General features: G+C 38.9%; 1 protein-coding gene across 5 annotated transcripts in view; it reads right to left on the bottom strand.

Annotated features, from left to right (window-relative positions):
• Positions 1-13,057, bottom strand: part of grm8a (glutamate receptor, metabotropic 8a) — a 379,646-nt gene that overhangs the window by 78,574 nt on the left and 288,015 nt on the right. For 3 of the 5 annotated variants that reach the window (XM_055006586.1, XM_055006582.1, XM_055006585.1), the window contains 2 exons: positions 646-786; positions 372-481 (listed from right to left, as the gene is read on the bottom strand). In XM_055006586.1, coding sequence (XP_054862561.1) covers positions 372-481; positions 646-786 — 251 coding nt within the window. The remainder of the gene's footprint in view (positions 1-371; positions 482-645; positions 787-13,057) is intronic. The other 2 variants (XM_055006583.1, XM_055006584.1) reach the window with 1 other exon arrangement.

The following is a 13,057-nucleotide window of genomic DNA, read 5'->3' on the forward strand; positions in this document are numbered from 1 at the left end:
ATAGATAGATAGATAGATAGATAGATAGATAGATAGATAGATAGATAGATAGATAGATAGATAGATAGATAGATAGATAGATAGATAGATAGTACTGTACTTGATGTTTTTCCATTAAAGTGAACTCAAACCAATTCTATATGCATTTTAATGCATAGCTAATTTTTATTTTTTTTCAACATATTCCTCTAAAAGTACTGTTTCTTAGTCACTTTTTCATCTGCTAGCACCCACACATATATGTTTTTAACCTCAGTGCTGCATTTTTAGAACTAAATATTGTGAGATACAGTTAAAAATTATTTTAATACACAGCAGCCGAGTGTAATATCATTTATATGTATAGATATAAAACTTTGGTGTTCTCTTACTCACTGTTGGTCTCCATGCTCTCACATAGTTCGGTCTTAACCTCTCCGTTTGGTCGGTCTCCTCCCTTCTGGGTCAGTTTTCCTGACATGGTGGCTGCTGTCACAATTGCCTGGATGATCACAGGAGTTATAAATGAGACTCTAAACATGATTCTACTCAAAATATGTCTTCAGTCTTATTCTACATTATTAGATTATCTATCATAAATCAATTCTGACATCAACCACAAGACATAAAGAGGTTGAAACAGTTCAACGCTTGAGGTGACCTCACCTTGAAGCTGCGTTTCCGTTTGGGTACGTTCTGCTCGGGGTGGAAGAGGATGATGTAGACCTTGGGCATGTAGAGCATCCCCAGAGACACCGAGGCAGACAGGCTGAGAGAGATGGTCAGGGTGGTAGTTTGGATATACATCTAAAACGAGACAGAAACATATGCAGAGGAAAAAGAGAGAGAGAGGCAGTCATTCATCACATTTCAAGTTGTCAGAGAGAGTCTGTTTAATCGTCCGGCTACGGAATGCGTCTGATGAAAGAAAGCGAGGGAGAGACAGATGGGAAGCCGAGGAAAACAGGAAGTAAAGGACGGTCTAACAAGGGTGAGATTAGCAGAAAATGTGCACGGTGACAGCTACAGCAACACACAGGCAGGTAGATCAAACACCATATGAGACGATGGCGGCGATAAAGTTGCTTAATTGCCCATGTTCTTTAGAGCTTATCTCCTTGTCAAAAAGGCTGAAGTGATTCTAAGGGTTTTTGTCAGAAACACCAGATGAGTGCAGTTTACGGCATCAGTCGACGAGGCAGTGACAGAAATTACACTAAATTGTCTTTCAGATGTGTTTTCCGGAGAGTCTGGATGAAGTTTGGAGAGCGGGAGACCCCTAAAAGTTTGTTTACAGAGGCTGAGTTGTTGGTGAAAAAAGTTTGGTGCATTTCTGTGTATATTTGATTAAGTGAGCTGAATAAGTGAAGTTGTCAAATACCCAGACAGGCAGACAGGCCGAGCCAACTAGGTGGCAGGTACCGGTGGAAAGGTTTAGTGCACTGAGAGACGAATATGATGACATGTCCTCTAGGCAAACAGTCAAATTTGTTATGTGCACCTCACTAAATTTCAACGTTCTATTTGTTGACATCGGTTACAATAGAGGCAGACAGAAATATATACACACTGCAAGCGGACTAAGCGCTGGTCCTCAGGTCCTTGGTGAGTTTCAGAGTTGTTTGGAGGAGGACGGATGTAATGACAGGCTTCACCCACACCACTGACAAGCTCTCAAGGCATGGGGCTTATGAGGGAAGCACTGTCTACGGGATATATAAGGATGGAGGGAGCAGAAATGGAAGCCAGGAGGGAAAAGCTGCAGAGAGTCACCAGGAGAGGAAGGGAAGAAACGTGACAGAAAAATTGAAGTTTATGGACGCAGCGGGTGAGAATAAGAGAAGAATGTGTCTCGTGGAGACGCTGATCAAGTGAGAAGGAGAGAGTGACCACAGTGTTGTCAAAAAAAAAAGTGCCCAGATGCACCGAGTGAGGAAGTGGTGGTAACTACAGGCTGACAAGGAGGAGGAAGAAGAACAGAGAGACAGTCAAGCTGCACTGTTAACTCTGTAGTGGCTGTTCACTGGAGACAGAAAGACTGAAAATCATGCTGCTGCTGAGGACAATGTTTGATGCACGACTCGAGACGGCATTTCTATGCAAGAATAAGATCTGTTTTCATTTAGTCACCTGCAAGATTTGCAACAAACAGCACAGATAGCTGAAAATGTGGCGTAATAAGATACACTGGTATAGCAAAAGCTCTGTTCTACAATAAGAACTTTATATTACAATGTTTGAAGGAAGCTACCGACCAACAACATGAATCATTTGAAGTCCAGTGAAAATCAAGTTTTTTTAGCTTGGCAACATGTTCATATGGAGTTTTTTATATGCTACAATACATATCATGAGAGAAATAAAGAATCGATGCCACAGCTGAACGTTTACACCAGGGGTGTCAAACTCATTTTAGTTCAGGGGCCACATTCAGCCTAATTTGATCTCAAGTGGGCGGGACCAGTAAAATCAGAGAGTAATAACCTATGAATGACTACTCCTACTTAATTTTTTACCTTTTGTTTTAGTGCAAAAAACATTTTTGTCAGACAAAAGACCACAAAAACAACACAAAATATTCCAAAAATGAGACACAAAACAAAAAAAGAGCAATGATTTATGATCAAAATCATAAAAAAAACAAAAAGATGACAAAATATTACAAATGAGAAACAAAGCGACAAAAAAATAGACAAACGACACAAGGAAGACAAAAAAGAAACACAAAATGACAAAAATGAGAAACAAAGCAAAAGCATGAGACAACAAAAATCAGACAAAAAAAGACAATAAACAGCAAAAACAAGACAAAATATTCTAAAAATGAGACACAAAATGACAAAAAACAATGACTTATGACCAAAATGACAAATAAAACCCAAAACAAGACAAAATATTCTAAAAATGACACGCAAAATGACAAAAGAACAATGAACAATTTTACTTTATGATCAAAACAACTTGTCATGATCTAGAAATAATTTTTAATTTATAGTTTTATTAATTTACAATTTGCAGTTAATGTCATCTCTGTAATTTTTACACTTTACAAAGTCGTTCCACGGGCCAGATTGGACTCTCTGGAGGGCTGGTTTTGGCAGGCGGGCCACATGTTTGACACCCCTGGTTCATACCTTGAAACTGCAGATCAGACACAACACAACACAGAACCGTACTGAATTTATTTGATTTGACGGTCAGTTATGGATTATATGCAGACGCTAATAAAACTACTAGGTCACATCAACATATATCACACTAATTCAAGTTACGATGTTCTGGACTGTTGCTTTAACACATTTTCTCTGACTGGAACTCTTTGAATTTTAGTGGAATACCTCTGATTTATAACAAACCAAAGGAACCAACCTTGTCAAGCTTGTGAGGTAATACTTTTTTTGTAATTCTTCTTCAGAATCAGTTCGAACACAGTTACATGTGAAGCCATTTAACCCTCTGAACTCTAAAAATCTGCCAATGGATTTAAAAGGAGCGCTATCTTTAGAAAATGGTCAAAATTACACCATTGATCAAAAGCTGAAACTGTAAAAGCAGAACACATGATCAACTTTCTGACTGTCCTTGAACTACTTATCTGTGACATGCTCCTCCATTGGGGAAAAAAATATCTCAAAATCTAAACTTAAAATTGCAATATTCCTTCAAAATCACTTTAGTCCTCATGTTTTGTTGAAAAATTTGCCACAAAAATCTAAAAACTGCTCGCATAAGCCACAATCTGTAGGATTAAAGAAGGCATCTCTCTTTTGTGTAAAGAGCTTTAAATATGTACCTTTTACACACAGAGATGAGTTTTCTTGGTTTAATCAGGAACTACATACAACACCCTTTGGATATCTATAACTACAGAAACATCTGGTGCTACGATTCCTTGTGAACTAAATAATACCAACATTATGACATTCAGTAGAATAATGGAAGGACAGAGTTTCAGGCAGAGGTTCTGCTTAATTTTCTAATTTGGTCATTTAATTCTAAATTCGGTGTAGGCTGTAAATATGCCTCTAGAAAAGAGCACACATTAGTCCATTTGTAAAAAACTTAAAGTGGAAATCGACACAACAAAAAAAAATTAATATAATAATTAGACAGAGTATAGGACCTCAGGTCTCTCAGTCAACAGGAGCAGCCCTGAGCTGCCCTGTTCTGACCTCTGTGTTTAACCACAGCAGATATTAATAGTTTTATGCTCTTCGAATGAGGTAATGCTTGAAAAATTGCTCTGCAGTAACAGAATATTAAGTAAAACGTGTCCATTTTCTCAACAAAACCTGACCAGGCCTCTTTACTAAGGCATCAGAAAGAGCTTATCAGCAAATTGCACTTAAGTATTCAACTAAGACATAAGAAACCTCATTAACTAATACTTTAAATAGATGATAATACCTGAATCCCCCCACTGGCTCCTTTGAATATTAGTGTGATGGCGGCTGAGGTGATGTCTGACAGTCACATTTTATTTTTTTTGTCATATCTATCTACACTTGTGAGGACTCTTGGACCCTCTAACTAACGAAACTACATTCCAAAGTCTAACCCCTGCTTAGTCTTAACACTAAATCCAGGTTTTTCAACAACATCCTCACGGTCCCAAACTCGAAATGCTCCACACAAATCTAGAAGAGGAAAGCTACACACACCTACCTGAAGGGGTAAGCTGATAACACTGACAGTAGCCAAAGGGAAGATGAGAGCAGAGCCAATAAACTGGAGGCAAATGAACGTGAGCACATGCACTAATATGAAGTCCTGCATACATAAAGACAACCCTGCATTCACACAAACAGAACCTAATCATATCTTAACAAATAAATCACACACAGGGTTCTTCTTCTATTCTGGGTGACCTTCATGTCATGACATCAAAGAGTGTGTTAGCCAGGGGTAAATAGCCCTGCCTTCAGCTGCCCTACAGGCTCTGACTGCAGTTTACACCCCGCGAGTTCCACACAAACAACACCAAACACTAAAGGAGGACTGAAGTTTTGTGTGAGACAGCTCGTCAATTAAGCAAGAGGGAAGAAATCATGAGAGAAATTTGCAAGAGGGAATTTTCAGATCCATTAATACTTTGCCATATTGTTTCTATTTTAGAGCTCCTGCCAACAAATTGTGCTTAATTGTGTTGTACTGATACAAGGATCAGTGATTTGCTGTATCTGAGAGGAACAGATGGAGATGGGAAAACATGTTTTCACAGGGAGAGAGGGGACTGAAACCGAGATCAAGAAAAACATGATTGAAAGAGCGAATGAAGAACAGTGAAAATGAAAGACCCTGCAGGAGAAGAATACAAATAAGAAGCAAAACGGCAACTTCCTTAAACGGCAAATCTGCTGATCGCTGCTTCCATTACATTCTAGTCTTTGGTCCAAAGTTGTGGCTTCCTGCTGCTATTTACAAAAAGACACACACACACACACACACACACACACACACAAACTGGAGGCTGAACCTGTCATCCTCCACCTTGCTGTCCAGAGCTGATAATGGCTCTAAATGTGTGCACCGGAGCAGCGCTCTATCTCAAAAGTCACACTCAGAAAGCAGCTGATTAACAATTGATGGCTGCGTTCAATGTGCTCCTTTCAGGTTTGAAACATTTACAGATGTATACTTTCTGCTCCGTCACAGGAGGAGATTCAGAAGAAAGAAGTGGATGGAGAGAGACCATGTGGAGACCATGTGTTGGTCTTACTTTTAAGGTCAAAGAGAGTGATGCATTAGCTAAATTGCCGGTCAGTGTTGGGTAACAACATCGACAGTGACTTTGCAGTGATGTGCTGATTACACAAAGGCATTATTAGTGTCATCTCATTTTATTTTGTGTCAGTGAAGAACAGTTCATCTAAGGATTTTCGTCTACTGGACAGCTTGTTATTTTTCAATTAGCGCTCAAAGGATAGGTCCGCCGTTATTCAACCCGGACCTTATTACAGCGTTGATTACCATCATTTATAACAGCCAACAGCACAACCTCATCAACAGCTTTATTGCTTTTCTGAGCAACCTTAGTTTATACTGAACACGTTAGCCAAAATAATGTTGCTCAAAGTACTTTTTTTTACATCCTCAGACCCACAAACAGCTGGATCACTGAGGTCAAAAGTAAGAAGGGTTTAAAAGTCATGTGTTGTACCCCTTTTCAGCAAATAAACGAAAGTCCTACATGACCTCAGAATGTGTCTTACAATGTTTGAGCTAAAAAATACTGCTTGTTCGCTTTACCATGACTGCATAACTCCTGGTTTTAGCCCTGTCCTAAATAGGCTGAGCGGCTGCTGTCCACGCCCCCTTCAGGAAGAAGACTCTCTCTGCATCTCTGATTGACAGTGCGAAGCAACACAGTTAACCACATAGGAGCTGACACAGATGTTAACCCTTTGATGCATAACCTGGGTCAAAAGTGACCCAAATCTAATGGAAAATGGGTATCTCCTCATGTGGTCTACGCATCAAAGGGTTAAAGAGTGTTACACCAGGATTTTCTTTCACTTCTCACTTTCTCTCTGAGCACTCATCTTACATGGAAATATCACTAAATCCACATGTATATGGTGAGTTTGCTAGACAATGTTGCTTTTATATAATCTGCATTTTAGTAGTGCAGAGCAGCAGCTTGAAAATTTACTCTGCTGCTGCGTTTCATTCAAGTATTGTTCTGTTGCCTGACAAGAGAAATAGAAAAATATGTGTGAACACCTTTATTGGGAATTCAGCTATACAAAAATGCAGTTTATGTGAGCACAGGGAGCAGGAGAGAAGTAAACAGATGTAAACACTATCTGAGTTTATGTTGCACTAGAGCACAACAGGAGACTTGAAAACACAGCAAGTTGTTGTTTAATGGTTTCAAATGGGTCCTAAAGTTTTCACCATTTCTGATTGCCCTTCATATTTACAAAATTCCAGACAGAGCTCTTACCTGTAAGCAGACAATCAAAGCTAAAGGTAACATTAGCCACACTGACAGCACAACAGCTTACATTAAGGATGTGCTTCTTGCTATGGGGACATAGCCATCAAAAATAAAAGAAACCCACTAAAGCTTACATCCTTCAGATGCTAGGAGTGCATGAAAACTCTTGTATTCACTCTTTCAGCCAAGAGCAAAACATTTGGTGTGTTTTGCTCATAGCTGAGCCATTTTAGAGTCAGCAGAAGCTGATCTTGAAAACAAGTAAACATTGTGAGGCGCCTGCTCATTCGAAACAAGCAGCAACAGTGAGGAGGGAGGTTTATGCAAAGTTTGAACTAGACGACCATTGGTTCCTCAGCTGCAACATGTCAGTTCAGTAAAATCCTTACTTGCTTGTAAAACTGGGAGGCTATCTAGTTGTGGGGGCACTTTAGGAATAACCGAAGCAAATGTCTTCATATCTTAACAGCTTTTACTTGACACCTCCAAGTTGATAGGAACACAATGCAACGAGCACAATAAAAATTGATTTTCACCACATGGGACCTTCAATGTGGATCTAGACAAAGCCACTCTGATGATCCCACACCTCTCACATTGGGGTGGCTTTTTTGGTTGGTTGCCAAGCCAACAAGCAGCACATTCAGAATAAGGGGAAACATGGGCGGGTTCAGAAACGCCACTTATTCTATTCAATTTCTCTTCATCCCTGAGCAACACTGAACGTACAGCAAGTCTCTAATACTGAATATCTGTGTAAGAATATGATTGCAGGGACACATGGCTGATCCAGACAGACAGGCGGATTAATAGTTTAACCACACATCAATGGGTGATGAGAGAGCAGCCTTCTTTTCACAGCAGAACCCATTCATAGCTGAAGCCTGACAGCTAATGTAAATGGTTATTCTGAGTTGGTTTGGCTGTTCTATAAATGACACTCTGACACAGAATGTATCCATAAAGGCTACATCTTGAGAAAATAAACCAATACAGGCCAGTTTTCTTAGACACTCGCTGATATGTACAAATGTAAGTATATCATCTGTTATATACTGTAAATTGAAAATAGCATTGTCATAGCTGAGAAATACAAACCCCAGAGTAGTAATGATGTAGTTTAATGCCTCTTTTCAAAACCAAAACCAGAGGCACAACGCTGCTAAATGTCCAATACTTTCAGCAGTCTGAATGAGCATGCACACATATCCATGTATTCATACAAATTTGAGCAGAAACACACAAAAACCCTGGCTCCTCATGTTTGATGAATCAACACATGAAACATTCCCAGTCATTACGCTCCACCTGCGATTACTGCGACTCTTTTCATACCCCAAAGCACAAAAACAATGGTGAAATCATAGTGTTCTGGCCAGCAATATGTTCAACTTAGCCAACAGAAAAAGAGGAGGGAAGATACAGAAAGAGAACAAGAAAGAGGGAAAAAAAGATGGCAGGATTTATGAAAAACGCAATAAGTGGAAAAGCCAAAAAAAGCAAACAACAAACATGCAAATTTTGGAGTACAATCACTGGCTCGCAGGAAGAGAAAAATTGATGAAGAGAAATAAATGAAGAAGCAAAACAGAAGGACAGTGATTGAACTTAGGAACAAAGTCCTGCATCACTCGTGGCCATGATCATGCCGTTTGTGATTTAATGGGAAAATGTCCCTTGGGATACTAACATGGAGGCTCACGCATGTTAAAATTAACACTGACACAAGCTTTGCTTCATCACAGCACCTGGTTTTATGGCTAAAAGCTGCTTGTTGTCACTTGTTGGTTTACACCATATGGCCAACAATCTATGCATACAATGCTTGATGAAAGTGTAGATTATTACAGTAAATCTGACTTAAGAATCCCTGAAAACTTTAAAACAGTGTTTCATATATTTTCCAGCACAGATGAATGCGTTGCTAAAATCGAATCTTGTAACAAAAAAATAGCTGGTCAACCCTCTAAACTTCACCAGCTGCTGGTCAATTTCTGGTTCTGTCACATTTGTACTCTCTGTTTGCTCATTTTATCCAGCAATATAAACAGCACAACCCATGGCTAGAAGTAGGGAGAACTCAAAAATGCGTTTCAAGCAGCATAACAAAGACAAAATGCTATAAATCATAGAAAAAATGAAATAAAGAGAAGTTACATTTCTTTCTCTGCAAAAACTAATGGTATTTTGGATTAATATTTGCTACACAGCAATGTTTATTACTACATTTATTTTGATATAAAAAGTGAAAAAATGGAATCAGGTGTCACCATTACAAGAAAAAAATGGTGACTCGATTTACTAATGATATTTTACTAGTTACATTTTTGCTTCCATATTTGGCTCCTACTTGTAATGTGTGAACACTGCCTGCGGTTCAGGTGAGCTCAGCCAAAATGTCCCTGAATTTCTGTCACAGGACTGTTGATCACAGCTGAGTCATTGCTGGCTTCATGGCTGTGCCAAGGAATGCAAATTTTTTGTTTTTTTACCGAATCTGGTTTGTTCAAATGGTGCATTTTTGGCGACTTTTCAACTGGGACACAAAATACAATGACTCTGATTAAATACTATGATTTTAAACTTAGATGTAGTTAAGTTTCTCAACTACATAGCAATTTACAAATGACTACAGGGGGTCCTCAACTTACATCGGAGTTCTGTTCCTACACATCTGTGTAAGTCGATTTTCGCCACAGAGCCACTGAGATCTCTTGCCAGACATCTCTCCGTTCTCCTCTCATCTCCCAGCTCTCATTTGAAATAAATGACTGCTGGCGACTGTGTTTCTTGCCTCGAGTCAGTGAACGGTCATAGAGAACAATGGGCTAGAAGAAAGAATTAAAAAGAAGAATAGAAGGGCAACAAAGCATTGTTCGTGACATCTAACGTTTCCAAAGATGTTTTCTGTCTTTCCAACTTTTCATCAGTCTCTTCATCATTCCCTCACTCCTGCCCATACAATCTCTAATGGCTGACTGGCACTGCAGTCTAAACTCCCTTGTATCTCTCTTTCTTCTTTCCTTCATTATCTCTCTCCTTCATCTTTTTCTGACCCTCAACCTCTGTCCTATGGTCTGCAGAGTTATCTTTTCTTCTCTCCATGTCAGCTCTGCATCATTTAACAAGCTGCCGTCTGTGCATGTTGATAATGAGTGAAGGTGTCCTTGATAGGTGCCTGTCCTATAACCAAATACTTTTTGCGAGCAGGGCCACTTTTCAAATTGCCTAAGGGGGTTCTGAATGAACTTCACGATACAATTTAGTGTGAAACCCTCGCGGGACTGCATGTCAGTGTTTCTCTGTGTGCCTAATTGACACCTCCTGTTTCTCTCCACTCACGCCACGGGACCGCTCATCATTTTAATCACCTAAGCCACGGGAGGGTGAAGAGATTTCAGCTTTATTTATTTATTTAAACTCATGCGAGCGGTCACGGTGGAATTTTCTGATGTTCCAAGTTTAGTACGCTGAGCAATATAGTCTATTCTTCCATGACACGAAATCCAACTATTAGATCCGCTTAAACCGGATCTAATAGTTGTTTTCCTGTGCCAGTGCTCTACCTCTCCACCAAGTTTCATGAAATTCAGACTGGTAGATTTTTGTGTAATCTTGCTGACAGACAAACAGCCATAAAAAAAAGCAAAGAAATACCTGTAAAACGTTAGAAAAAAGGATCAGCGCCTCAACAAACAGTTTATTACTATCCACAATAGTTTGGCTCAATAATAATGCAGAAAGCCAATATTATATATTGCGAAAGTCTGCGCATTGTTTCCTACTCTCAAGGTCCTGCAGGTCCTTTTTGGTCGCAGCTGAATCATTAATTTGTTCTACATTTGTGCCAAGGAATGCAAAATTCTTTTGTTTTTTACAGAATCTGGTTGGTGCAAATAAACACTGCCTGCAGTTCAGCTGAGTTCAGCCCAAAAGTCCTTTTTTTTGCCAAATGCTGCTTGGTCTTAGCTGAGTCACAAATGGTATTATAGTTATGCCAAGGAAGTGAGAATCTTTATTTTTTTTACTGAATTTTGCTTGTGCAAATAGTTTAGTTTTGGTGGCTTTCGAAATGAGATGAAAAATACAAAACACATTTGATGAAATCTAAGGACGTCAAATTGTCGCGTTAATTGCGATCAATTAATTACAGTCATATTTAGCGTGTTATGTTTTCTAATTGCGTTAATCTAATTTTTAATCTCTATCTTTACTGTTACTGTATGCCAGTTGCCCTTTTATAAAATCCATTTTTATGTGTTGGCTTACTTGAATTGTTGGGGGTGGAAAACAATGGTCAGTCACACCCTGAAGTGGACATTGATTGGCTGCCATTGTGTTTTGGGCTTGTTTAGCATAAACTGATAGGCTCCCATTGAAGTTGGGAGGGCCAGGTGAGGAGCGTGAAAATGGAGGAGCATGTGAGAGTTGTTGGTCCCATGAATGGAACATTTACATTTCAAAAACGCCTCGACGGCACCATTGATAAAGGTAGAGTGATATGCATTCTTTGTAAGAAGGAGTTTGCTTACCACCGAAGTAGCTCAAGCTTAGCCTACCACATCAACGCAAAGCACCCAGTCGCAAGTGCAGCCACAGTTAGGGACTAGTCTCAAATACATAAATGGTTAGAACTGCATTTGTTCAAGTCTGTTGAAAACAACAAATTAATTTATAAAGCCACTTTGTTATATATCAATCTTTTGATCTGCCACAATAATGTAATGAATTTAAATGGAAATACCTCAATTTGAGGGCTTTTCTCAGCAATTTTTAGGTGAGATTAAAAAAAGAGATTAATTAGATTGATCAATTAATTACAGAGCATAATTAATTAATCTCTCAATTTTTAAATCTATTGACAGCACTAGAAATATCATAATTTTAAGCTTAGATTTGGTTAAATTTCATGAGCATATAGTATTTTAATGACTGTCAGAATTTTTCAAAATATTCTTTTTGATTTCAGTTTCTCGGCCTGAAAAAACTGTGTAATTTTGATGATTTTTTAAAAGACAATATGACTTTCAAAGAACAATCACCTTCTTAGCAGAGATAATAAAAAAAAGCTTTGTCAAATATACTTAAAAAAGGTCAGTTCCTCAACAATAGTTTGGTTCATTAATAATACAACATGTGCCAACATTAAATATTGTAAAAGCATGTGCATTCAGTTTTTTACTCTGAAAGCTAAAACCTTACAAAGTAGCTTTTTATTCTGCTTGACTTGAGCTCAGCCTTGCCCTGTTACAGTCTGCTATCACACATGTCTGTCATATTACGCCCTGCCTTTGCTGAAATTAAAAATCCAATGTCCAAGAATTCCTGCAGCTGAATGACTCCAAATCGAAAAAGATCATAATTACCCCCCCCTGGCTTTGGCACCAGCAGCATTAGCAGTCTCTCCTCTAGTCTGGGTTCCTTATCAAATAAAAAGAGACCCGCAACCTGGGTGGTATTTCTGACTCCGCTGCAGACTTAGAGAAGGTCATGCATGCCTTCATCTCCTCCAGACTCGACTATTGTAATGTACTTTACTCTGGTATCGGCAAGCGCAACATCTAAAGACTGTTATTTCAGAACGTTCCTGCCAGGCTTTGAACACACTCACATTATCTCAATCACAGCTGCCCTCCCACCCTGCTGGTTACCAGTGACTTTAAGAATTAATTTTAAGATCTTTGTCTTGTTTTTAGAGCCTGAAATTGTCAGACATCTGATTATATTTGTAATCTGCTGTCTGAAACGAACAGTTCTATAGTCTTGACTTGTCACTAAAGGGTCTCTGCTGTCTGGAACCCATGTCAGAATGTCAGTATCTTCTTTTATATCTCTCGTTTATCGCATGGCTTCTTTTTAACTGTTGATATTTATTTTATCTTGTTATATTTTATGTCTTATTTACATGCAGTATCTGGTTTTTGTTGGAAAGCAAACCATGTTGACAACAGAGGCCAGAAAGTCCATAATGGAGGTGGCTAGTTATTAGCTGTATTGCACCATCCAGTTTAGTTTTTTGACTCCTCTGAGTGTAAAAAATTGCGCTTAGCTTCGAAAGGTATTTTATTCTTTTCAGTTAAACTTATTTAATGAAATGACTGACATCCCTGGAGACAGAATGCGAGGGGAGTAAATGGT

The sequence above is a fragment of the Amphiprion ocellaris genome, chromosome 21, assembly GCF_022539595.1.
Source record: "Amphiprion ocellaris isolate individual 3 ecotype Okinawa chromosome 21, ASM2253959v1, whole genome shotgun sequence".
In the NCBI taxonomy this organism is placed as follows: domain Eukaryota; kingdom Metazoa; phylum Chordata; class Actinopteri; family Pomacentridae; genus Amphiprion; species Amphiprion ocellaris.